Consider the following 25,459-nt stretch of genomic DNA (forward strand, 5'->3'; position numbering starts at 1 on the left):
AGTTAGCCCAAGCTAAACCATGCTTGTATTATTACCTCACCCTCTCTCTGCCCTCCCTTCTTGTTTGTTCACCCCTCTGTTGTGCCTTGTCTTTTAGACCCTAAACTCTTTGGGGCTGGGAACATCTTTTATTATGTATGGAAGTTCCTAGCACAAGGGGGCTCTGATGTGACGGGGTCTTTAGGCACCAACGTTACATGAATAATATAGTAATTTAAGTTCAAATACATAGCTATTTACAGTCTCGAAACATTGTTACATTTTTGTAAGACGTTCTTGTCTGTGTCTTCCTGCCCCAGCTTGTTTTGGCAACCCACCTCTTTCCCTTCCGTAGCATACTGTTATGTGTTGAATTCAAGTGCTCTCCTTCAAATGTAAATTGTAAGCTTTTCGGGGCAGAAATGTTTTTCTTTTATGTTTGTCAAATGGGAACTACAGAAATAAGTCAGAATTGCGTGACATGTTTTCTTCTAATGCAGGCAAATAACTACATCCCTTTGACACCGTTATCTAGCCCAAAGGAGATCTAATTGTAACTAGTTCTTTTGAAAGAAGTCGCGTAAAGCCCTGATCCTGCAATGTGATGCTGAAGACAACAGGGTGACTTGTGGGTACTTACGCACATCTTGCTGCAGGACTGTAACCTATGCGTTTCTTATAAAAACAGAAAAAAAAAAAGAAAAGTGCCAGTATTTCAAATATACTCATACCAAAGTTGCTAACGTTTTATTTCCTTGTGTGGTAGGAGGGACATTTTTACTTTCTTTTCACTTCTGTTCAGAGTTCAGTCTCATCTATTCGAGCAGCAGCTTGTTTTTTAAACTTTATTTACTCAATTGCACATTTATCCTACAGTAAGGCTGAGACTTTCAAAGGAGCCAAGAGGTCCTCAAAGCCCACGGAAACGGAATGGGGATTGGGTGCCTAAAACCCCATAGGCAACTTTGAAAACCTCAGCCTAAAAGACACACAATATGTAATGGATAATTAAGTTAAGTTCTTTAGAAGGATTTTTGGCGAGAAGATGTGACAATCAGGGTCCAGATACCCCAAGGGGAGAACAAAAGGTTTAAACCCCCAAAATGAGCAGGTGAACTAAACGATTGCCTACTGTATTATTGTAGTATGAAAGTATACGAGTAAGGTCTTATGAAAGCTTGTAATGCTCTGAACTTGATAGTCATTAGGAGATATGCATACGGAATGTGGTTATGAATCTATGTATTTATGAATATAGAAAACTGTGCTCATAATCTGTACTAAAACTGTCCTGCTGTAGTTGGAGTAAGCAGTGAAGCAGGGAGGGGATCTCCCCAAGCCAGATGTTTACATGAAACCAGCTTCAAGTAACCATTCATTGTCCAACCCGAGAAGAAACAATGATGGACCGCCAGAGTTAATGAGACGACATGGAGACACCTTGGCTATCAAGCCAAGAGAGAATCTTCCCACGCTGAATAACCATGAGTCATCATGGATGGGGAGGGTGTGGGGGGAGGGTGTCTTTTTAAAACAGGCTTGGGACTGAAGTTTTTAAATCCAGAATTTGGGGGGGCAGTCTCGAGGCGGGAGGCTGTTCATGAACTCTGGATCCTTCCTATAGCTAGGGGGTATGCTGAGAAAAGGCTAAGGCAATAGGCAACTTATATTAGAAAAGAGATTTTGTCGAATATGGAAGTGTAAAGCCTGATGTTGCATCTTTATGTTTATTTTCTGTGTTACTTGTACATGTTTGCTCTCCCTTATTAGTTGATCTTTAAATCTGTGGTTTTTCTATTAAACGTTTTGTTGATTTTCACCCCAAGCAGGTCTCTGGTGTGGAATATGTATGCCAAAGCAAGCTGGTATCTGGGGGGCTGGTTTCACACCGTTGGGAGTATCAAATCCGAGAGGAACAGTTCAAGTGTCTGGTAATTAAGAACTCAGGGAGGACGAATTTGGGGAGTCTTGGGACTGGAAGGACTGTTGGTGTCATCCTGCAAGGAGTAACGAGGCCGGTAAGAGCCTAGGGGGTGAGACTTTATGCTGTGGGTAGGCTACTGGTTCAGAGACCTGAGCCATAGCTGCACAGCACAGAGGCCCCCAAGGTTACAGGGCAGGCAGTGACAGAATCCCTTACCAGTCTGGCTGGTCCCCCAGTCATCACAGAAGTTTACCTGCACAGTCTTCCTCCATCAGAGGAAATGTAGACACATCTGTCAGCAAGATTCGTGGAGATTGAAACAAATTCATTGATATAACCTGCTCGCCGCATTAGCCGAAACGTGTGAACTAGTTTCGGATGGTCTCGAATGACACCCAGGATGTTACCTGTTCAAGAAAACGATCATTTTATGATTAATGTTTTGTATGCTTCAAAATTCTCTTCAGTTCAGAGCTCCTTCCCTTCTTAAACGTGACAGGAAATACCTATAAGGTGAGTCTATGCTGCAGCTGGGAAGGAGCCTCCCACGCCGGGTAGAGACAGACCAGAGTTAGCCTTGCTTGAGCTAGCGCACTAAAGATAGCGATGTGGGCATTGCAGCAAGGGCAGTAGCTCTGGCTAGCCATCTAAGCTTGGCTCTAAGAGGGTGGGGGGCTTGGACTCAGGCAGCCAACCTGAGCCACCACCCGGGCTGCAACGTCCACACTGTTATCTTTAGCATACTACCTTGAGCAGAGCTAGCATGAGTCTGTCTACCCGGGCTAGGAGGCTCACTCCCCATTGCTTGGTAGACATACCTGAAAAATTTTAGCTTTTCATCAAGAAGTCAAAACATTTTCAAGTCAAAACCGCCAAAATATTTTGGTTTTGTCTGGAAAATTTTAGGTTTTTCCTCCCACAAAAACAATAACTTCTTTCAAGGAACACAGACACCTTCCACAAAAATTTGTTTGTTCAAAAATCTACGTTTCCATAGAAACAGTTTCATTCAAAAATTGTCTACCAACCCTACCAATACATTTCTATCAGTTTCTCCACAGCATCTTCAGCAAAAATGATGTGCTCATTCCAGTTTCATTTTAATGAATTCCTATTCAGTATGCCTACAAAATTCACCATTTCATGTACAGGTAGGTAAAGCTTCTGAAGACTAGAACTCAAGAGTTCTTTGGCAAGTGTATGTGGGAGGGACTAACCCAGAAATATTTATGATGACTTATAAGAAATTAACACACACCCTCCCCACCCCCCACCCCAATATTTACATTAAGGTAACTGCACACAATAGCACTAGAACTTCCTTTTTAAGACCCAATTCAGCAAATCATTCATATTTAGCAAAGCATTTTAGCATGCATGTTAACTGCTTTGCTGAATAAGGATGGACAGAAGCATTCTGTCATCATCTCTGCAGACAATAGAGTAAAAATGTACTTTTAAAGACCTAGCAGAATTGAGATCATCATAGAACATAAAAAGAAATGGTGCGGGTACTTGGAATTCAGAGTAGTTTTTTTTTTTAAATGAACAAAAAATAGCTAGAGATTGGTAATGGGATAGGGACCCCTTTTTCTTTGTAGGTCACTGGTTCATATCAGTGGTCTGCAAGTCAAATTTTTAAGCACTGAAAAAAGCAAAATTGTAGATTTAATAGTGACAGTCTTTTGCTTTCACTTAATTGTGTCTTTTCTATTTTTAGGAATGCTACTTATCTCTGCAAAAGACATTGCTACCATATTCCACAGAACCTTTGAACTAGGAAAAGTAAAGGTTGAGTCAGCATTTCTGTTATAAAACCCCATTTATAATCTAGGTGAAGTGCAACATGTGCATGGTTCATTAGCCTTTAAAAAAAAAAAAAAAAAACCTACTCCTACAGAAAAGCAAAGGAAGTCATTTTACTTCTTGAGGAATCTTTTCTTTTTGTTACCAAAAGAGACCAAATACTGGATGTCTGAAAAGTGGTTATTGAATGACAATGAGCAATTTTATTTCATAACTTTTAATCTGTTAGTATCACAAATGGTGAGACTGATATGATATTAAATGAGGATTTAGACAACAGACTTCAAGTCAATAATGTGTATGTGCATAATATACACATTTTTAAAAAACACATGTCCATCCAATAAGCAAAAAAGAAAGAAGCTGGCCTGTTCTCCTAGGTGAATTTTTGTAACCATCCATGATGGTGTAGGGAGTGCTGAGGGTGGTAGACTAGATGACCTCTTTAGGTCCCTTCCAGCCCTACATTTCTATGATTCTGGGATGGGAGTTCTCCCCAACAAAGATAAAAATATTTTTCAAGAGGATAGTAATGCTAACTTTATAACAAAATAAAAATTAGGAATTCAAACCCTGCATAGCATTACATTCCAGATAATATCACAATTGTGTGGAATTTAAAGCGTGTCTGTGTGCATGTTTCAGACAGTACTGTTAGGTACTGTTTAAGAGCCCATATTTAAGGAAGCTTTAACACAGCCTCCAATTTTATGCCAGAAATTTTGCAGCCACAATTAACTGTGGTCATAATTTTTGGGACATAAACAACAACTATAGATGACTAAATGCCATCATTTGGACTATCAACTCTGTCTGTAGGAGCAGCCAAGTAGATGTCAAAACATTTGCACCTGAAATTGGTACATGAAAAACTCCATCTGCACTTGATTATGATCAAAAAGATGATGAACAGTTTTTAAAGCTTGCCCCCCCTCTATCTGTGTCAAGATGGAGCAAGACTGATGGGAAGTTACATACCATTAAGGAAGACAAGGAACACATTTGGATATGAAAGTTCTTCTCCACATAGTAAGTTTACATCTTCTACTCCAAGGTTACTGGCTAATTTAATAATCGGGCCATCTTCCATATCAGTAGTAATGTGAGTCATCAGAGCTAGGTTTTTAACCAAACCACAAGCCTAAAAAACAAATATAAACAAGTTAATCCAAAGCACATATACTGATGTTCCAAACTGCACTGTTTTTAATATAATTCTGTAAGTATGTACAATGTGTATTACAGCATAAGTTATAGAAATTAGGTTGGATACAAAATAATTACCTCTAGGAAAAAACAGCTTATAAAAAACAATCTGAGAAGAAAAAAATAGAAAGTACATTCTAATCGTCACACTAAAATTCCATATTTTAAAATTCAAAATTGAAGATTTTAAATTTAAAAAGCGTGACTGCAAAGCTGCAGCTATTTTTCAAACTATTACAGTGTAGTAGTATTAAATTATGTAGAATACAAGATATATGTAACTATTTTAATTCCTATTGAGATCAAATTTTATTTTTTTGAAAGGTGCTAAATTTGTAAGGTATAAAATAGACCTTATTTATCTCTCCATGTAAAAGTTTCTCTGAAATAGAATAATGCATCATTTAAAGAAATACAATAGAAAAATGACTCAGCATTATTAAAGAATTTAAAAATTTGTAATATAGGCCTTTAGTATGGCTGAAAACGCATCCGTTCTTTTATCTATATATAAGACTGTTTTTATGATTTAAGATTAGGGTTTCACTGGTAAAATTAGAATTAACCAATGTGACAATAACTTGTTAGGATGCCAAATGTATGTTTATACTATTCATTGTAATCAATACCAAATGAAGGTACAGCACTAAAATGGCAGCTTTTAAAGGAATCATAACAAAAGCTGTTTTGTCCATATGAAGGTATCAGACATCCCATATGCCGTAAAGTAAGCTTTAAGAAAATAAACATCTTAAATTATATAACACTTGGACATTTCAGCAAATCACTTCACCTATTTAATGCAAATGGTTCATCCTGCTTATCTTCTAGTGCTGGAAAGTCCAGCGCTCCCATCAGGCATTGTATCAGAACAATTTACTCCCAGTATCAATTGTTTGGTGAGATAGTTTTATGATTTTGTTGCATTAAGAATTTGAAGAAATTTTTCTTCACTAACTACAGCAGTTTCTGTAATAGTCACAAATTATTTACAATAACCTCTTCTCTGAAAGGCTAAGGCTCATGCTGACATGGCAATCTCACAATAGCAAGACACATTCATTTACAGCATAAAGGGATAAGAGTTTAAGACTCTTTGGACCCTTCAGCCCTGGCTGGGAGAGGGCGCAAGATGAGCTTCCAAAGAGAAGATGGTGCCTGATGTCATTCTGTTGCAAATCCAGATGAAGAGCTCCATATAGAGTCCCATCCAGTTCACCTCAGCCAAAAAGACATCTGCCGTAACAGGGAATGGGGAGTGCAATGAGAGAGGACTGTGTTGGGGATCAGACGGCACATCCCCATGTGCCTTAGCTCTTCACTTGAAGTGGAGGGACAGAAAATAGCGTCTCTGAATATGCCCCTTTCAACCTTTATTTTTTTTTAAATTAGGACAGTGATACTTAGAGGCAGCAACCAAGATCCAGAGCTCCATTATGCAATGTGCTGCATGCACATAGAAAGAAACAGTCCCTGCTCCACAGAGCTTAACATCTAAATAGGTAAAACAAATAATTATTCCCATTTTACAGACTGGGAACCAACGCACAGAAAGAGTCAATGACTTGCTCCAGGTCTCACAGAAAATCCGTGGCGGAGGTGGGGATTGGTGCTTACTTGCAGCTCCAACTTGTGAATTTTAAAAGGGAAAAAGTTACCAATCTCCTGGTGGTAGCCTGCCAAATCTAGGCTGTTAGGTAAGCAGGAAGCTGAGGCTTAGCAAGCTGGGCACTCAGTGTTCCCTTGCACCCTGCAGCAGGAGCTGGGAGAGGGGGTCAGCTAAGCATAGGAAGCAGTGGGAAAGGGGAAACTCCGATATCTGTCCCCCACTCCAGGAGCAAAAGCACCAGCCCTCCTCCACTGTGGGAAAGAAAGGGGATACACTTTGGGGAACAGAGAGAGTGAGAATATAGGGAAGAAGGAAAGAATGGAGATGACTTTGTGGATGGGGAAGAAGTAGAGCAGATTAGCAAGAAACCAAACTTCAAGCATCAGCCAAAGACTGCAAAAGATTCTAGAATAGGGCAAAGTAGATAAAACAATGAATTAAGTGCTGATCTCACAGGAGGGTTAAGAGAACTTGTGCTACTGGGAGCTTCACGTGAGTTTTTGAGTCAGTCCTTTGAGGTAATGAAGGACAATTTCTCTTCCCCATAACATTGTCAGCAAAGCTGATCCTCTGATATAGGACTGTCTGGTTCGAAAGACACTATGCCTGCCTCCCTGGGTGTTGGGGGTGAGTGGAAAAGTGAGGGAAATAAAATGCAAATTCCTTACCTCTCCTTCAGGAGTGTCTGATGGGCAAAGCATACCCCACTGAGATGGCTGAAGAGATCGGGGGCCACTCACTTTTCTTGTCTTTTCAAACTGAGAAGAGATTCTTGTCATCATTCCCAGAGCAGATATATAAGACAAGCGGGACAATACCTGTGTCACACCTTGGCGGTCCATTTTGAATCTTTTCAGTGACCAATTTCCCTATACAGCAAAGAAAACATGTATTCTTTCAAAATGTTACCATCCTTGACACCTTATCCTGACCACTCATATTTCTTTTAGGAGTAGTGATACTCAGTCCTCAGTGTTTCAGGAGCCAAATTAGCAATCAACATTATTCAAAAGAGCCACAGGAATTGGAATTCATTGTTTTATTGACTATTTTTATGTATATATGTTATTCTCACAGCAAAATGACTGACCAAGTATTATTATTTTATCAACTATAATTGGTTAATAGAGAAAAAGCATCCTGATTGGTTAATAATTAAATCACTCAGTGTTTTACCATCATGTGCTGCAAAGAGTCACAGGAGACACATTAAAGAGCCACTTGCAGCTCTTGAGCCTCCATCTCAGTATCCCTGTTTTAGAGTATTTCTGACAAACCAATTGAGGATCTCTGCATTGCAGATGCTCTGCATTTTATAAACAACTTTCTACTTCCTTAATTGCATCTAAAGATATTCCCCAGGCTAGGGTCTAAATTGCATAGTATATTACCGCAGCTCCCATTGGCCGGGAACAGTGAATTGCGGCCACTGGGAGCTGCGGGCAGCCGTGCCTCTGGACGGTCAATGTAAACAAACTGTCTTGCGGATTACCCTGACGGGCCGCGTGTGGTCCGCAGGCTGCACACCAATGTCCTAGAGACTGTTCAAAAACTGGGGGCATAGCACTGATCCTGTGGATCTGCAACATTGTACCAAACAGAATTTGTTCTGTGTTTACCAGGAAGATTCCAGGAGAATGAACGTTCAGTGTGATTAGGTGCTTGGATTGGAGAGGAAAGTCAAATGAGTGTAGACACCATCAAAGCTGTTCTTTTGCTCGACTGATTAACACTTGTTCCATGTCATATGATAAACTCATTCAGAACACTAAGAAAGTGGGGTGGGGAGGTAATGGGGGGGGGGGGGAAGAGAGAAATCCTCCACCTTGGCAAATATGCACATGTTGCTGTCAAGTCGGAAGCTGACAACAGCAACACTAGGACTTTTTATTTATTTATTTTTTAAAGAAATGTACTTTTGTCCTTTATAGGAGTCTTTTAAACAAGAAAAAGAAAAAGAAAAAAACCACACCACGGAAGTGACACAGTTTTTAATTTTGAAAATATGATGACCTTTGCTATAACCATGTAGAAAAAACACTGTACCATTAATTCAACTATGTACAAGTTACTATTGCCTGAAGGAGACCAATGATCTAAATTTACAACCTGAGCTTGCTCTGCTGAAAATTACCCCAGAATTAGGATAGGTCAGGACTGCAAAACATGCAATCTCTCTCGGTAAAACAGACCAATTTCTTAATCTCTGGCAAGAGTATCACTAGTAATACCTCAGAAAGGGATGTCGCTGGAAGCAAACATGAAATTGAATTTAAGCTAGCTGATGCACGTCCCTTTGGTTGTGACTACCACACCTAGATTGAACAGCTTGGGTCAGGTTGGCATCAGTGGCAACTGCTGTCCTGCATTGGGCTAACTGCCCTTTCCTGAATCACCATGTACGTGTTGCATTTCCACCCATCCACTTCTTTTCAGTCTGTTAGGGTATGTCTACACAGCAGCTGGGAGGTGCGAGCCTCAGCTTGGGTAGAGCTAGCACACTAAAAATAGTGTGTCCACAATAGCATGGGCAGTGGCTTGGGCTCGCTGCCAGAGTCCTATCCTGCCCAACCTCTGCCACACGGCTATTTTTAGGCGCTAGCTCGAGCTGAGCTAGCGCACATATGTCTACCTGAGCTGGGAACTACATCTCCCAGTTGACGTGTAGTCATACCCTCAAGTAGGGAGAGATTCTTGTTCATGTTTGAGTGGGAAGGGACCCAGTGATCCAGCATGAATTTTTGCAATGGTGTCAAGTAGGACTTGGAAAGATCTATGGGGACGAGAGACCCACACATCATAGTCCGAGCAGATTACGTACAGTTGATTCCTTTGTCATCTGTGTTTGACTCACTAGGTCTCTTGGTCTCCAAGAATTCTTCCTAGGGCAGAAATGTGTTGTCTTTGTTGATATATAACAGTACTTGCTGGTGAACTTTTAAACTGTGACCGCATTTTCCTTGCAGATGACCAAGAATCGGTAAATTAACAGAAGTTTTATCTTGGTCTCCATAATCAGCTCCAAGTCCCTCCTGCATTTGGCTTGATGAGCATGTCATCCCAGATAGGTCAAAATAGATACCAACAGTGTAGAGGTCTACACTTTCTTAAAGACTCTGGGGGCAGAAAAGAGTCCAATCAGACGTGTGTCTTGTATTGATATGTTCTGTCATAATAGAAGCAGAGGAATCTCAACTGAGATTTTCATATAGGCTTTGTCAAGTCTATCAACATCATGATATCCTCAGGATTACTGCAGCTATGGAATGGAATGTCTTTGTGGAACTTCAAGCCCAATATTGCTCTGATTTCTTGGGGAGAACAAAGATAGATTACCAAGAGCCTACTTTGTTCCCCTGTTGGACAGACTCCAACATCTCTATTGACATTAGGTATTCTATGGCACAGAACAGATTGCAGCACTTCTGCAAATTCCTGGATTTGGGAGACTATATGAATCTGTTAAATTCAGCACAAGTTCTGGGACAATCTCTGTGGGGAATTTCCAGAATCCACTTGTTGGATATAGCATGTTCCATTCCATTTTGAAAAGAAAGATTCCACCACTAATTATGTAGGTCTGTTTACCCTAGCTGTCATCAGGCTGTCTGGTATAGGACTAGCTGGTTGGAAATATGGCATACATATCCTTTTCTGCTGTATCTTCCTCTGTTGAAACCTGTGTCTTTTCTGGGGAACTCTTTCAGAAGATGCTAGCAAAAGAAATTCTTGACTTAGTTTAGGACCTAGTTGCCGGAAATCATTTCAGAGGGTGGTTTGTTGGGCTTCTTAAAGTTAGAGTTGTTACTATCAGAGGGGTAGCCATGTTAGTCTGGATCTGTAAAAAGTAACAGAGTCCTGTGGCACCTTATAAACTAACATATGTATTGGAGCATAAGCTTTCGTGGGTGAATACCCACTTCGTCAGACGCATGTAATGGAAATTTCCAGAGGCAGGTATAAATATGCAGGCAAGAATCACTCTGGAGATAACGAGGTTAGTTCAGTCAGGGAGGGTGAGGCCCTCTTCTAGCAGTTGAGGTGTGAACACCAAGGGAGGAGAAACTGCTTTTGTAGTTGGCTAGCCATTCACAGTCTTTGTTTAATCCTGAGCGGATGGTGTCAAATTTGCAAATGAACGGAAGCTCAGCAGTTTCTCTTTGAAGTCTGGTCCTGAAGTTTTTTTGCTGTAGGATGGCTACCTTAAAATCTGCTATTGTATGGCCAGGAAGGTTGAACTGTTCTCCTACAGGTTTTTGTATATTGCCATTCCTAATATCTGACTTGTGTCCATTTATCCTTTTACGTAGGGACTGTTCAGTTTGGCCGATGTACATATCAGAGGGGCATTGCTGGCACATGATGCCGTATAGAACATTGGTGGACATGCAGGTGAATGAACCGGTGATATTGTAGCTGATCTGGTTAGGTCCTGTGATGGTGTCGCTGGTGTAGATATGTGGGTAGAGTTGGCATCGAGGTTTGTTGCATGGATTGGTTCCTGAGTTAGAGTTGTTATGGTGCGTTGTGTGGTTGCTGGTGAGAATATGTTTCAGGTTGGCGGATTGTCTGTGGGCGAGGACTGGCCTGCCTCCCAAGGTCTGTTACTATGTTATTCATTATGTATGTTCAGTATGTTGTTACTATGTTATTCATTTTCTCACTGTCCAGCAGATTGAGCCAAACCTTGTGGCTACTTTGCCTACATATCTCCGAAGTGCAAAGCTACTGTCCTGGCTGTGATGAAGGACATGGCCAGATCACTTGGTGATCAGACTGCAGATTATTTTGTCTTTTGGGACCTTAGTTCAGTTCCTTAATTTAGACAATGGCTGCCCTGGAGAAGCATGTGGAAACTGATGAAGCTTGAAGTGAGGCACAATCTTACAATCCATAAGGTCCTTGTGGAGGAAGTCCTCCTTCCTCAGGAATGAAGTCTTGGATGTGGGCCACCACTGCTACATCTACTTTGAGTAGAATAAAGGAGCAATATTTTTCTTCTGAAGTGCACAAAACTTGCCATATTGCTATTAGGCAATCCTTTTCTAGATGCTCCTAGTCTCTGAATGAGGTTTTCCACAGAGGCATGAATGGCATTTCATGGTACTTTGGGCAATACAGAAGAAGCCACATTGTGGCTACAGGATTCAACTCCTCAGTCTCAGTTTGGAGGCCAAGCGCCACAATTACCCTGTGTTTCACAGACTTGAACATCTCAGGCAGGAAGAAATACTCCTGTGTTTCTTTAGCAGACTCTTGCACTCTTATTCAGACAACACCCTCTCCTCACCAAATGAGCTGTCTGAGGAGCAAAACCTTACTGAGGAAAGGGTGACTGCATATGTTCCACCTTTTGGATTCCTTAAGCCTTTGGCCATTTAGAATGCATGTATTTCTTCCTCACTCTTTCTAATACAGAGAGGAAGATTCCCATTGACTCAACTTCAAATTCTGGTCACTCTGACTAATCCAGTCACTACTTGTTCTTCTCCAGGATCTCATCTTGATAGCCCACTGTGTGTATTCTTGCTCTTCATCCTCACCTGAGCTGGAGAAGAAGAATTCTCTTGGCAGGCACTTAGATGAAGGAGAAGCAGCCTAGTTTGAGGAGTTGTATGGACCTTTAGAAACTATGCAAACCGAACACTGTCCAGAAAAATGAGTGGCAGGTGACAGTGTGTAAATGTAGATGAAACAGTACAGCAATAACATTCCTATAACAAATAAGAAAAGCATGATCTTTCAGAGTAAAGAGACTCCTGGTTAAGACATATCTTTTCATTGTCCCAAGAGCTTGCAAACATACAGACTTAGAAATGGTTTAAGCCTGTAAAATTACTGCATGTTCTACTTATTCCTCCACCCCTCCTTTTACTTTTGGAAAACAAAATATAAAGTCTGTAGTAAGCATCATTGAACACCACGTAGATGTCTGAAACAAGAATGCTATGGATTCTTCTACAGGCTGTGGGTGTAATTATGAATCTGCGGATCTATTCCATGTTCTCAGGGACTATCCTTAAAAACTTTCTGGTGCGATTTGTTCTACTACAACATCAGTCTTGGAAACAGAACTTGTTTAGTTTCCTGAAGAGTATACATTGAGCATTATTCCTGGGAAATTATTTCCAATGGTTCAGAGCAGATGGCTTTTAATTGCTTGTGTGGTAGTGGGGAAAAAAATTCTTAAGACAGTGGAAGGAGGAAGAATTTATAGTATATACTGAATAGTTGGCAGATTTATCTCTGTCAGCCCAAATGCAAAAACTGGCATCTGCTAGAAGAAGCCATTAGGATTTAGAAGACAGATCTGTCAGTCTTTTTTAGTTATTTGCATTATAAGATTTAACTATATTTGGTACACTCAAAATTAAATACAAGATGAGCTTTATAATTGGAATCTGCTAGTTACAGACTAAGATGTTTTTGCATGTGATTTGTAGTTCCAATTTTGTTTTTAAAAACGGAATCAAAACTCAACCTGATGCTAAGCAGAAAAAAAGACCAAGAATTCCAAAGGTTGTGCAATATGTATTAAAAGTTATTTTTAATTGTTAACTGTTAGACTACTTTGAATTAATCTATTTTAAAAAACAGAATTAATTAATTAATTCAAGGATTTCAAAATGCTTCATTATTGTTAGCTAAACCTCAGTGTCCCTCTTAGCAACCTCATTTTACAGTTGGGTAAACTGAGGTTCAGATCTGGAGTTGCATCATTGTGCTTTGGCAAAAATAAAAAGTACCTACTTGGATTTTGTTGAGATGGTAAACAGCAAGCAACTAGAGATCAAAACATCCTAAGAAGCTTATAGAATTGATCTTGTTACCAGCTTTCACCCAGTTCCCCTAAGCAACTCTAAGTTGTTCAGAACTTCTGAGTTGTACATCTGCAGAAGTTTCACCTCTGACCCCAGGTCCTTTTAACCAACAGGAAACAGATACATGGGCTCCAGAGTAAACCACATGTACACATTGAAATTAATTAATTCTTTAGTTCTTGGATAAATACTATTACAAAAAGCACCTAGCAGCTTGCCCAGTGTTACATGATAAGTCAACATCAGACAGAAACAGAACACAGAAGTCCTAGTCCCCTGGTACAACCAGTAGACTGCATCATTACTCTTAATTGCATTCACCTGTGAACAAAAAGAAGCATGGTCCCTTTAAAAGGTCCAGAGCTATAGCAGATCTTCTGTTTTACTCAATTAAACTAGAGCTGGTTGAAAATTTGAGTTTTTGAAACTGATAATTTTTTTTTTTTTGGCAAAAAAAAGTCGAAGTTTTTTCTGCATTTTTCAACCAGCTCCATCACAAATATTGTTGTTTGACATCAGATAAATCTAGGTGCCAAGTACTCACCATGAATCACTGACGTTAACAAAATGTTTTTTGACAATTTAAAATGTCTTAGTTCTCACTGTTCATTTCAGTAGGACTTCAAAGTAGTATACATTGATATAAAAGTATTATGTTGATCATTATCTCCCTCTTAGTGAGCTCTTAGAGCTTTATTCATGAGAGTTTTATCACTTGAATCTATAAAGAATATTAATAGCTTTATTTTCATGACCAACGTTACTGGAACCACCAGGACAAAAATAACTCACCCATTCATCCCAGCCACCACACCCCCTACTAAGGCTGTTGAGAAACCCCACCAAGCAGCAATAAAACATAGCACTTACAGTAGAGATGGCATTTACCATGCCATTGGTGATCTGATCTTGACGCATATGCTTCACTACATCAAACTGGGCTGCTCTCTGCTTTGGAATTACCTGATCAGCAATCTTTTTCATTTCAGAGTTAAATTTTTTGAACAAATCTTCGAAGAGAAGGGAAAGAAGCTGCAAACACAAAACAACTGGATTTAGAGTGAATAGTGAGTGACTTTTCTTCTTTTGACAGACCAAAAATGATGCATTTTAGGTCATCAGTGCTTACTAGTGTCAGCTTACTAAAAAGGATAAAAACTGTATATTCAGTACCTAACTTTTTGGTGAGAAGGCTTTGTTTCTCTTCATTAGAATAAAACAGAAGACCAGATTAGAAGTAATTTCAAATCAACAAATGGCCCAGCACACCTACTCTTTTTTGATTTGTCTGGCTTTCTCCTTCACCATACTTCTCTTTTCAAAATTGTGAGGCTGCACTAGACATTTATTGATTAAAATCCTTTTTCAACCTGGTTACATTGTATCTGATGAGATCAACCACCACTAAGGTGTGATTCTCCTGACAACTACTTTTCAAGATTTAAAACAATGGCTATATAGAAATTTGACTGCCTTAACATCCAGCCCCGAACTCCACTGCATGAGCAGGCATCCTCAGAGAAGGAGGGAACAGAAAGACCCTCTTAGGGATTCTACTTGTACAAATAGCAGCCCCTTTCTCCTCCCCAGCCCCCCCTCCGAAGGGCACCTTGGGAGCTGGGAAGAAAGATGCTGTGTGTGACTGCCGTTGCGTGGAGCACTTTTAGAAAGAACTCCAACAATACGGATTTGGAGGGTGGTGCATGGCTGGCATGGTCAGACCGAAGCAGGGAGGGGCAGCAGATAGTTACCATAGCTATTGCAGAGAAGAGTTGGGACAGGTGCTTTCCTTTCAGTGACTCCTGGCCAGCTGCCAGGAACTGCCCGCTTCCTCTCTGGCTGCAGCTGAAACTCCTTTCCCTCATTTCTGATGGTGTAGATCTGAGATGTGCTAGACTTGGTATTCTCTCTGATGTACATCTAATCTCCTGTTATTCTGTAAGCTACCTAGCCTTACAGCCATGGACAACTGATCCCCAATTTATGCAAGTCTCCATCTAATTCCATATTTATTGTCTATATTCAAGTAGCTCCTGCAATATGCCAAACCCTGTCCACCCACGGAAAGATATAATCACTAAAATGAAGAGCCTACAGGTGGGTACACGAGTTACATACCAAGGGGATTGGGATAAAACACCATGGTATAAAAATAACTATTCAACACTGCTCCTATGTATTGGTTCCCAAACCCCTCCTCTTCTTCATATATGCTCTCCACGTATTTTAACGTTTTATACAATGATTTCTTCTGCCTTTTGTCTATTATGGAGATGTCCTCCATGATCTGAAGGATTTTTGTTGTTGTTGTTGTTTTTTGCTCTGCTATTTGATTGTTTTCACAGCTTTCCCAACCTCCTCCAGTAAACACTAGTGGTTTCCCAAAATACCTAAATTTGCATTAAATGATACATTGTCAATGTTTACAACGATTAGTTTTCCAAACAAGCAGTATAAATTCTAAAACTTGGCAATCCTATTCTGGGATTCTGTTTTACAGCAACTCGAATGTCAGAAAGACTAAAAATGCACTAGCTACTGAATGCCAAAAATGGTAGTTCCCAGCCTACAAAGCATTGTAGTGTTGAATAAACTGGGTAATCAGCAAGCACAGCTAAGACATTCTGGAGTCTACTGCATAATTTAATTTCTGTGTGTGCAGAATGAAACTGAATTATAACTGTCACCTCTGAACTGCACATAATGTCACTGCCTCCCACCTTGCGAGCACAGAGCCAGCCACTCACTTCTCTCCCAACAAGAAGGGCCACCCATTCTCATCTACCATCTTTCCACCAACATGCCCCAGCTGGGCTGCCCAAAGCATATGACCTATGCACAGTCAAAAGCCACTGGAAATCGTAACATCTGAAATCAACATGGTCATGCCTCCATTTTGCTGACATCTTACATGAATCACAAAAAAACAGAAGCATGAAAACTTCAGAAAGTCATTTTAAATTCACAACCTTGATGTGGTCTAACTTATAGGTTATCAGTTCAACAAGGAGTCTAAAGACTAGTAGCTTTCACAACAGCAGCCTGAGTGATTTGAATACTGCAGTGCTTCAGGAGTACCAGGACATTTAATAAAATCTCTCTCTCTCTCTTTGGAATCAATCTGAAGATTTTTTTTTTTAATGTTTCCAAATTAAAAGTGATTTCCCCAAAACAGCTGAGTTCTCCCAAAGCACAACTCAAGCAGCTGAGGACAAGATTGTTACAAGCTTTAGGATCCTGTGAGATCCTAATGCCTAAACCCTAGGCCTTCTCCCATTGAAATACAGGGCAATACCTGGCAAATACCAGGCTTTGAAGACAGCAGGATTGGGTACCCTAGACTAAATTCTTCAAGGCAGGGAGAATATTTTCTTATATCTACGAAGCACTATGTAAGCCAATGGTACTAAATTAATAATTCTGTATGTTAAATGCAAAATCACTTAGATTTACCTTAGCACCTAAGGTTGAGAATTTAAATAACCTGAAGTAGTAAATAAAGTTAAGGTTCCTACATCACCATACGATTACATCTCTTAGCAGTAAAGGGGAAAGAGTGACTGCAAAGTTTCAATATACACATGTGAAGTATTTACTTGAATCTTCCTTTTGAATATCCAATTTCTCTATTTGATTTTGTGTTTCAGGGACGATATCTTCCTCCCATCTTGTTCACCATATATTAAAGGCCTCAGAGGGTATGTCTACACCAGCAGTTCTCAAACTGTGGGTCAGGACCCCAAAGCAGGTCGTGACCCTGTTTTAATGGGGTCGCCAAGGGCTGGTAATAGCCTTGCTGGAGCCCAGGGCCGAAGCCTGAGTCCCACTGCCTGAGGCTGAAGCCTAAGGGCTTCAGCACTGAGTGTGTGTGTGTAGGGGAGGGGGCCACAGGTTTCAGCCCCCCCCGCTTAAGGCTGAAGCCCTTGGGATTCGGCTTTGCCCCTCCCCCTCTCCCCCAAGAATGGTGACGCTCTGGCTTTGGCCCTGGCCCCCCTGCCCAGGGCGGCAGGGTTCAGACAGGCTCAGGCGAGCTCAGGATTCGATGTTCCCTCCTGGGGTCATGTAGCAATTTTTGTTGTCAGAAGGGGGTTACGATGCAGTGAAGTTTGAGAACCCCTGGTCTACACTGTAATCAAAGACCTGCGGCATGGCCACAGCTGGTTTGGGTCAGCTAACTCGGGCTTGTGGGGCTCAGGCGGCTGGGCTATACAACTGCAGTGTAGATGAGCTGTCTCAGGCTAAAGTCCATGCTCTGAGACCCTACATAGTGAGGAGTTTTAGAGCCCAGGCTCCAGCACGAGCATATACACTGAAGTTTTACAGCCCTATAGCCAGATCTCTGTGAGTCCAAGTCAGCTGACCTGGGTTTTGAGACTCAGTGCCACGGGTGTTTTATTGCAATGCAGACGTACCCTTAGGGAGATAAATTCGGAACACCATAAGCTAAGGAAACATCTCTATGTCTTGCCTCGTAGACCCAGCAAGTGTGTTCTCTGCAGTGGAGCAATGCTTATATTACCACTTTCTGAGATCGTCCAAACTACTTCATCTGCAGTCCTCAGAAAAACAGGGGGGGGGGCGCGCGGGGGTCCTGCTGGGGTTTGTATCTCTTTTCTGTGTAATTGCTTACAGAGGGAATTATTGGTCAGACGTAGTCTGGATAAGAATTTTCAGCCATGCCCTTTTCCGCAGAAAGGCGAGTTAACTTTTCCCAGTAATGCAGTTTGTATAAGCACTACTCTTATTTACTACCTCTGACCAACAACATGCCTTGGTTACCATGCAGCCCTATCAGGCCCTCTTAGCGGCACTCTGAGAAGGGCTATCAGCACTTACAGCTTGTTCAAGCAACCCTGAGTACTATTTATTTATTTATATATTTAGAGAGGCTGGCAAGGTGTACTCCCTGAGGGAAGAGCTGAACCTACCAGCAGTAGAGTCAGTTCTTCTCCATTCCCTTCCCCAGCCAGAAAGCGATATGGACAGAGCTGCTGAAAATTATTTGTCAAAACTGTTTTGATGGAAAATTGGGTCTTTGACTAAATGAAATTTTTCACGAGAGGTCTTTCGGTTTTTGGCTGGGAAAACATTCGGTTTTTCAATGAAAAGTCAAAAATTTCCACAGAAAACAAAAAATGTTTTCTGATGAGCTTTAGAGAGGGATACAAAAAGGACCCCAACACCTCCAGTATCTCAGCAAACATTTCTGGCCTAAACTCCAATCAGAGAAGACTGTTTTTGTTCACTCTAGATCTTATCTTGCATCCAGAGAAGCAAACAACTTAGCTCAGATCCTTTTGATGCATAAAAGTAATAAAAATTTCCTCACAATGGAAGGGGCATTAATCCACCTGAGCAAAGGCAGCTTGGATTAACTAAATTGGTGACAACTGCAAGCAAATTCGTTGACTGAGATTTTGCGGCTGCTAAGGTCAAGACCAAAATAGCTCAGTGGTTTAAGCATTGGCCTGCTAGACCCAGGGTTGTGAGTTCAATCCTTGAGGGGGCCACTTAGGGATCTGGGGCACAATCAGTACTTGGTCCTGCTAGTGAAGGCAGGGGGCTGGACTTGATGACCTTTCAAGGTCCCTTCCAGTTCTAGGAGATAGGATATCTCCATTAATTAATTTAAAATTCTTGAATCCTGCACAGCCACCACATCAGTTTTTTTTAAAACCAACAGTCATCGTGAGATTCTTGCCAAGAGTGCTTTAGCCATCTTCCCTCACACTTCATCCATTATGGGTCATCTGTAAATAAACGTGACTTGTATGAAGACAAAGCCAGTAGACAGGGCAAGGCTGACGTGGAGCAGCTATGTAATAATTTTATGAATGCTGCACATGACCTAGCTATTGAGATAGAGAGTAGCACTACATTGGTTTAGTGCAGGGGTTCTCAAACTTCATTGCACCGCGACCACCTTCTGACAACAAAAATTACTACACAACCCCAGGAGGGGGGACCAACGCCCAAGCGCGCCTGAGCCCCACCCCCCAGGTGGGGAGGCCAAAGCCCAAGCCCCACTGCCCCGGGCGGGGTAGATCAAAGCTGAAGCCCAAGGGCTTCAGTCCCAGGCAGGGGGCCTGTAACCTGAGCCTTGATGCCCATGGATGAACCCCTCAGGCTTCAGCTTCAGCCCCAGGTGGTGGGGCTTGGGCTTCAACTTCAGCCCCAGCGAGTCTAAGCCAGCCCTGGTGACCCCATTAAAATGGGGTCCTGATCCACAGTTTGAGACCTGCTGGTTTATTGGAATGTTTATTATATGCCTATATTGCTTTAATTACATGAGGGTTGACACCAGGAAGAAGACAGTAGCTCCCAGATTAAAACATCCCAGCACACACTTGAAAGACAACAAGAAAGCTCTTAGTTAATGGATCCTACATCCTATATCCAATGAAGTTGCAAGACTTGTTCTGCCAGTGCTGGGAGTTAACAGATCAAAGGGCTATAAACAGGTAAAAGTGACTTGGTCCCTGAAGGGATAAGGTGGGTGGCAATCAAAAACCTGAGCAAGATTTAGAGACACTTCCTGAAGCAAAGATGCTGAACTGGGTTGTGAGTTAGGGGAACAGACTGCCACCCAGACCCTAAGGTCGTGGGATGTCTATAACAAGCTTAGACCTACCAGTTTCCCCTTGTGGAAGGGGAATAAACTTCTGGAAGGCTAGAGATGCACATAGCATGTTTATTGTTTTAAGATTTTTTTTTCTGAAATGCTTTGGTTCTAAACAGACAATACCTTGTTTTAAGATGGCTGTCTGGTCACTGGACACCACTGGTCATAGCTCCCAGAAAGAAGAAAATTGCAGGTACTGAATCTAAGTTGGACCTGCTGAGGTAATCATGGTTAGCACCAGGGAACTGCAGCCCAACACAACCTGACAGTGTGAGAATCCTGTGATTCTACCTCGAGAGAAGAGACAGCTCAAGACCTGAGATCGGGGGAGGGGGCAGAAGGGGTGCATTCAAAGAGACCAGGACGGGCCAGAGGTGCAATTAGCCTGTTAATTTACAGAAGCAGCTAGATGTTACCCTCTCAACAGCAGAGGATAATAATAATAATAAAAAAAAAATCATACCAAACTCTTGACAAATTGGTCTGCTGGATAAATATTATCATCTCTTAAATCCCTCTGGAGGCATCTAAACAACCTTAACTCTGCAGGGCAATTATGCAATAACCTTGATAAAGACATTTTAGTGTTTGTGATTCCAGAACAGTTTAAATTTATTTTTAAAGTCATTAGGTTTTTTCCCCCCCTCTTCCCCTCCCATATAGTATCACTACAGAGGCTATATGAAACCTCTGCATTATTCTGTTATGAGAACTGGGACCAAAAAATACATGTTGACCCTGGGTGCAAAATTTCTTAAAGGGCCCATTTTTAATTTATTTTAACTAACTAACAGATTTACTTAAAATTTCCCACAAAATTCATTCTATACCCAAAGAGTAAGTGCTATCATTTTGGGAAGGATACACTAATACATAACAAAATGTTTGAATCTCTGCTTTAAGGCTTGTCCACACACTATGGGGGTTACAGCAGCTTACAATGGCACCATAGCTATACTCTTGTAACCCCATAGCATGCCATAGATAAACTCCTTCTGTTACTATTGTGAGTTTCTGTCACTGTAGTAACTCTGCCTCCCTGAGCTGTGGTACCTAGGGGAATGGAAACATTCTTCCATGGACCTAGCCGCATCTACACCAGGGGTTTAGGCTGGCATAGCTACAGCTCTCAGGGGTCAGACTTTTTCACACCCTTGAGTGCCGAAGGTACATTGATCTAAACCCCAGTGTAGACCAGGCTTTAGTGCAAAACTCAAATCTTGACTATGGAGCCACAGCTGGTGCCTCCATAACAACAGTTGCTTTTTGGTTCAAAATCATTCTACTTAATTTTAAAAGTCATACAGACCATACTCTTAGGGAGGAAAATTTTTAACTGGAGTCTTCAAAGTTATAACCCTTTACTGAGAATGATGTGTGAGTGGGAGGGAACAGTTTTGCAATTTGTCCCCCTGACAATTTTAAGGATCAAGGGGCTTGAGCCAGCGTCCACTGAAGTCAAGAGTATTTCCATTGATGTAAATTGGCTTTTGAGCATACCTTAAAATGAATGTCCAGTAAAAACAGAATGTTTTAATTAGCCAACTAGAAAAATATTTTCTGCACTGAACCTGCTGATTGAAAAACAAACACTACAATTCCACTAAAATCTTCCAGTGCCAGGAACTGTAGTGAATATGGACACAAACGAAATCTCTTTTTCTTTGAGGTAATAAGTAAGTTACATCCTAAGTACACAGACTTTAAATTTTCCAGCCTAAAAGCCTTACACACTTTGCTAATTTTTGTACTTTCACAGCCTCTCTGTAAGAGCAGTGAATATCTGCAAAACAAAGTCTCACAATAACCACATTATTTAGGTCAAGAGTAAGTGATTAAAAGAAAAGGGATGCAATGCCAGTGATAATATTCAATACATTTCAGAGCTAGTCCAAGGCCTTTCAGCCAGCTTAAGACAGGAGCACTAAAGAGCAAATTATATTTAAGAAAAAAATACTGACAGCTCATCAATTGATTGAAAATCCTAAAGAAAAAAATTAATAAAGAAGTTAAGCTGCTGAAATACAGTTTCACCAATTAGCTTAATGTCAGAGAATTCTAATTAGGCGCCTTGAGATTGTTATTTAGTGTTTAAGCCTTTAGAGTGCCAAATTCTCCTTTTCACACAAACTGGTTGCAAAATTAAAGACATTAGGCAGCCTTAATTATATTATCAGAACAGCTGGGATTAGGCAATCTCTGAAGTCAAGGCGGTATTCTTTTGTCACAGGGTAGAAATCCCTTGCTTTCCAGGGTGCCGGATTTTGGTGCTGTTCCATATCTCACCCATACAAAGCTAGCTGCATTAGAAACAAAAAAAATTGAGGACAAAGAACAGAGTAATGCTCAGCAAATAATGAACACATTAAGGAAAGAGAAGAGGTAGGTGAAAAGATTAAGCCTGAAATCAGTAGGTTTTGCTAACACCTCTGCTGGCACCTGGCCTACCAAGCCTCTAGTGGCAGAAAGACTAAGAGAAAGCTCTGTAAACCAGCTTGGCTAGTGGATACAACTCTGTTATCTAAAGCTAAAGCACATTTCATACTCCCTTGTCCCATGGGGTGTGAAATTAGCAGCTATTGTTTTCACACATTTTTAGAAACACAATGCCTTTTATGTCTTTACATTGTTTAGACCGCTATGTTTTCCTCTTCACACGGGGATGCTCTTTTTTATTCAAATCTTTAAGCAACAGGATTTTTATTCCAGAAACACAACTAGCATTTTAAAAATCTCAGCCCGTTTAGTTACATAAACTTCAGCTAATTGTAAACATTTTAAAACTCACATAAAGAAAAAGTGAAATCTCATCCTGTGCTTTATTTTATTGTTTTAGTCCCCAAGTACAGGTAAATCAAGCTTATGCTGATAACATGTGTTGGGGGGGGGGGGGTTTAGAGGAAAGGGCAGAAAGGGGAGTCAAATGCTCAGCTTCCAAGGATCATTTAGGAGATCCCAAGGGAACTTGAACTACTAAATCAAATGGTACAAATATATGCAATCACTGCAAAGCTATCCATGATGAAATAAACTACTATGCATTGCCTTTGTTACAATGATCTTCTGCAATTAAAAAAAAAAAAACTTTCCATTTAATTTAACCAACTTTTAGAGAGACAAGGTAAGAGAGGTAATATCTTTTACTGGACCAACTTGTGTTGGTCCAGTAAAAGATACTATCTCACCCACCTTGTCTCTCTAATATCCTGGGACCAACATGGCTACACTACCACTTTAATCAACTATGGCTGTTGTAACGTTTGCAACCAGAATGCTTTTGTTTCAGATTGCAGAAAGGTTGTATTTATGTTTTCTGTGATTCGATTACACCAATATAAATAATCAACCTTCAATCTATTTAGGTAGGATGGATGTAGTGGCAAATTTATGATTGCTTTTACTGGTTAAAATACTACAGCATTACAGCAATAATGTTACAAGTTAAGGCTGCAGTGGTGCCTTCATTATAACCTTAAAACATTCGGTCAATTATAATATTCCGGGGGGGGAAATTAGCTTTAGGCTGAAGTTGTTCGATGCTTGTGTAAAATCAGAAAGAACTGTGTTAGGGAGGAAAGTGTGGTAAATTTTTGTTAGCTGTTTGAAGAAAGGGCATTTTTTACACTATGCCCGTGTGTGTGTGTGTGTGTACACAATTTTTCCAGTTTGCCTCATTATATACACATCAGTCTAAATTCTTCATGTATGGTCTAAGAAGAAACAGAGGTGGCACAACATAAAAACACATGTAGTCCGTAAGTGCTGTTATATACCTGAATACACTGTTTTAATTTGTACCGAGTCACGCAATGAAGTCCAACTTCAATCTAAACTACTTCCTCATCATAACTAAATAATAAAATGTAAAATAATGTAAGTTATACTAGGGTCTTGGCAACTAAAGTGGTCAATGCCCTAAACTGACAGACATGTAGACAACTAACCCTTTTTATTAGGAGCATGCAAGGACATGCAGCACAGAGCTTATAGCCCAGAGGGAGGGGAGCTAAGGCTGCTTTAAGCCATCTTTGCACCTTCCCAATCTGAGCTGCTCCTGGGGCTGGAGAAACCCGCAGCATAACTCAGACAACCCAAGGGGCTTGTCTAAGTTACGGCAGCCTGCTGGGACAGTTCTACGGGCTGCAGTACTGCCCCAAATCTCTGCAGGCCTGCAGCACATCCCTGATGTGCCCACCTGCCTCCAGTCCCAACCCCCACACCAGGGCTTGCAAGGGGATCCTCAGAAGACAGCCCTTATAGCTGTCTTCTGCAGTATGTGTACCAAGGGAGTTCTCCTACAGCCAGCCTGAGGCTATTAGGGCCCCCTTACACTGCTCCAACCCTATTCCCAGGTGTAAAGGGGCAGAGTGCGGGTGAGAATCTTACTTCAAGTGTTTTATATTGTTTAAGGCCCAATTCAGGGAAAGCATACCTCGACCCTACATCTTTTTTAAAGTAAAAACAAAAAAACAAACAAAAATCACAACCCCAAAGTGGGGACCCACCTGCCCAGCCAATTCCAATCGCTTGTTTCCATAATAGTCTCTGTCATCTACTTTGTTTTCTCCTTGGGCCAGAATTACCCTGCGGACCATCACTGCTGTGTAGATGCACTTGGCACGGAAATGAAATTCTTTTACCTGTAATCGAAAAGGTTAGAGAAAAATGTTGCTATTACGCGACTAATTGTGCTGTTCTGACTCAAAGATCCCCACTTAAACCAATGGGGAGTTGAGCCTGAGTGAGGACTATAGAATGGGGCTTGTTTTACATTATGAAAGCCACCAAGAGAAACCTTAAATTATTAGGAACATTGAAAGAGAATTTAAAATGAAATAGATTGGAAGAAGTATGTATGTCAAATATGTTATTATGGCAATCCTTTGAATTGATATCTGATATTGTCTAGCTATGAAGAAAAAAGTTTGCAGGAAATGGAATAATTCACTACTGTGGCATTTTGTAAACATAAGCAACTATTACTAATGAATTAAAACAAATGTTTTCCTTCTATTGGAGGCTTATTCACTTATTTCAACTACACTGGAAATTAAGACACATTGTGTGTGTGTGTGTGTGTGTGTGTGTGTGGGGCACACACCTTGGCCCATAAAGCAAGTTTCTGTCCCATATCCCACCAGTAAACTCAATCCTGAGTTAAGAATAATTATTTTCTGCGCTGTTTCAGATCTATTTCCCAAACAGAGATTTTTCAATTGCAACAAGGAATAGCCTTCAAGACTTCCCATTTCAATTTAGATTCAGCTTGAAAGTTATAGCGTCGGAGGTAAGACCAAATCTACATTGACACCCTTAGAATAAGCGGCGAGACTTTATCTTCCAAAAATCACTTATTCCCCACCCCCACAATTTGGATAAACTCTCCTTTGAAGTTCCTGCACAACAACTTTCTCTCCTGTGTGGAAGGCTGGATGGAGCTCCATTCACAATTTGAGAATGTTGCTCCTTGATCCCTCACTTGTAAGGCTTGA

At 40.9% G+C, this 25,459-nt stretch overlaps 1 protein-coding gene across 1 annotated transcript in view; it reads right to left on the minus strand.

The window, feature by feature from the left end:
• The window catches only part of POLR3B (RNA polymerase III subunit B), a 124,001-nt gene that overhangs the window by 63,680 nt on the left and 34,862 nt on the right, over nt 1–25,459 (minus strand). The window contains exons 11-15 of the mRNA XM_026657465.1: nt 24,473–24,607; nt 14,216–14,377; nt 7,193–7,393; nt 4,688–4,850; nt 2,157–2,310 (exon numbers count right to left, since the gene is read on the minus strand). Of these exons, the coding sequence (XP_026513250.1) occupies nt 2,157–2,310; nt 4,688–4,850; nt 7,193–7,393; nt 14,216–14,377; nt 24,473–24,607 (815 nt within the window). The remainder of the gene's footprint in view (nt 1–2,156; nt 2,311–4,687; nt 4,851–7,192; nt 7,394–14,215; nt 14,378–24,472; nt 24,608–25,459) is intronic.

The sequence above is a fragment of the Terrapene carolina genome, unplaced genomic scaffold (assembly GCF_002925995.2).
Source record: "Terrapene carolina triunguis isolate 2854851 unplaced genomic scaffold, T_m_triunguis-2.0 Scaffold247, whole genome shotgun sequence".
Taxonomy (NCBI): Eukaryota; Metazoa; Chordata; order Testudines; family Emydidae; genus Terrapene; species Terrapene triunguis.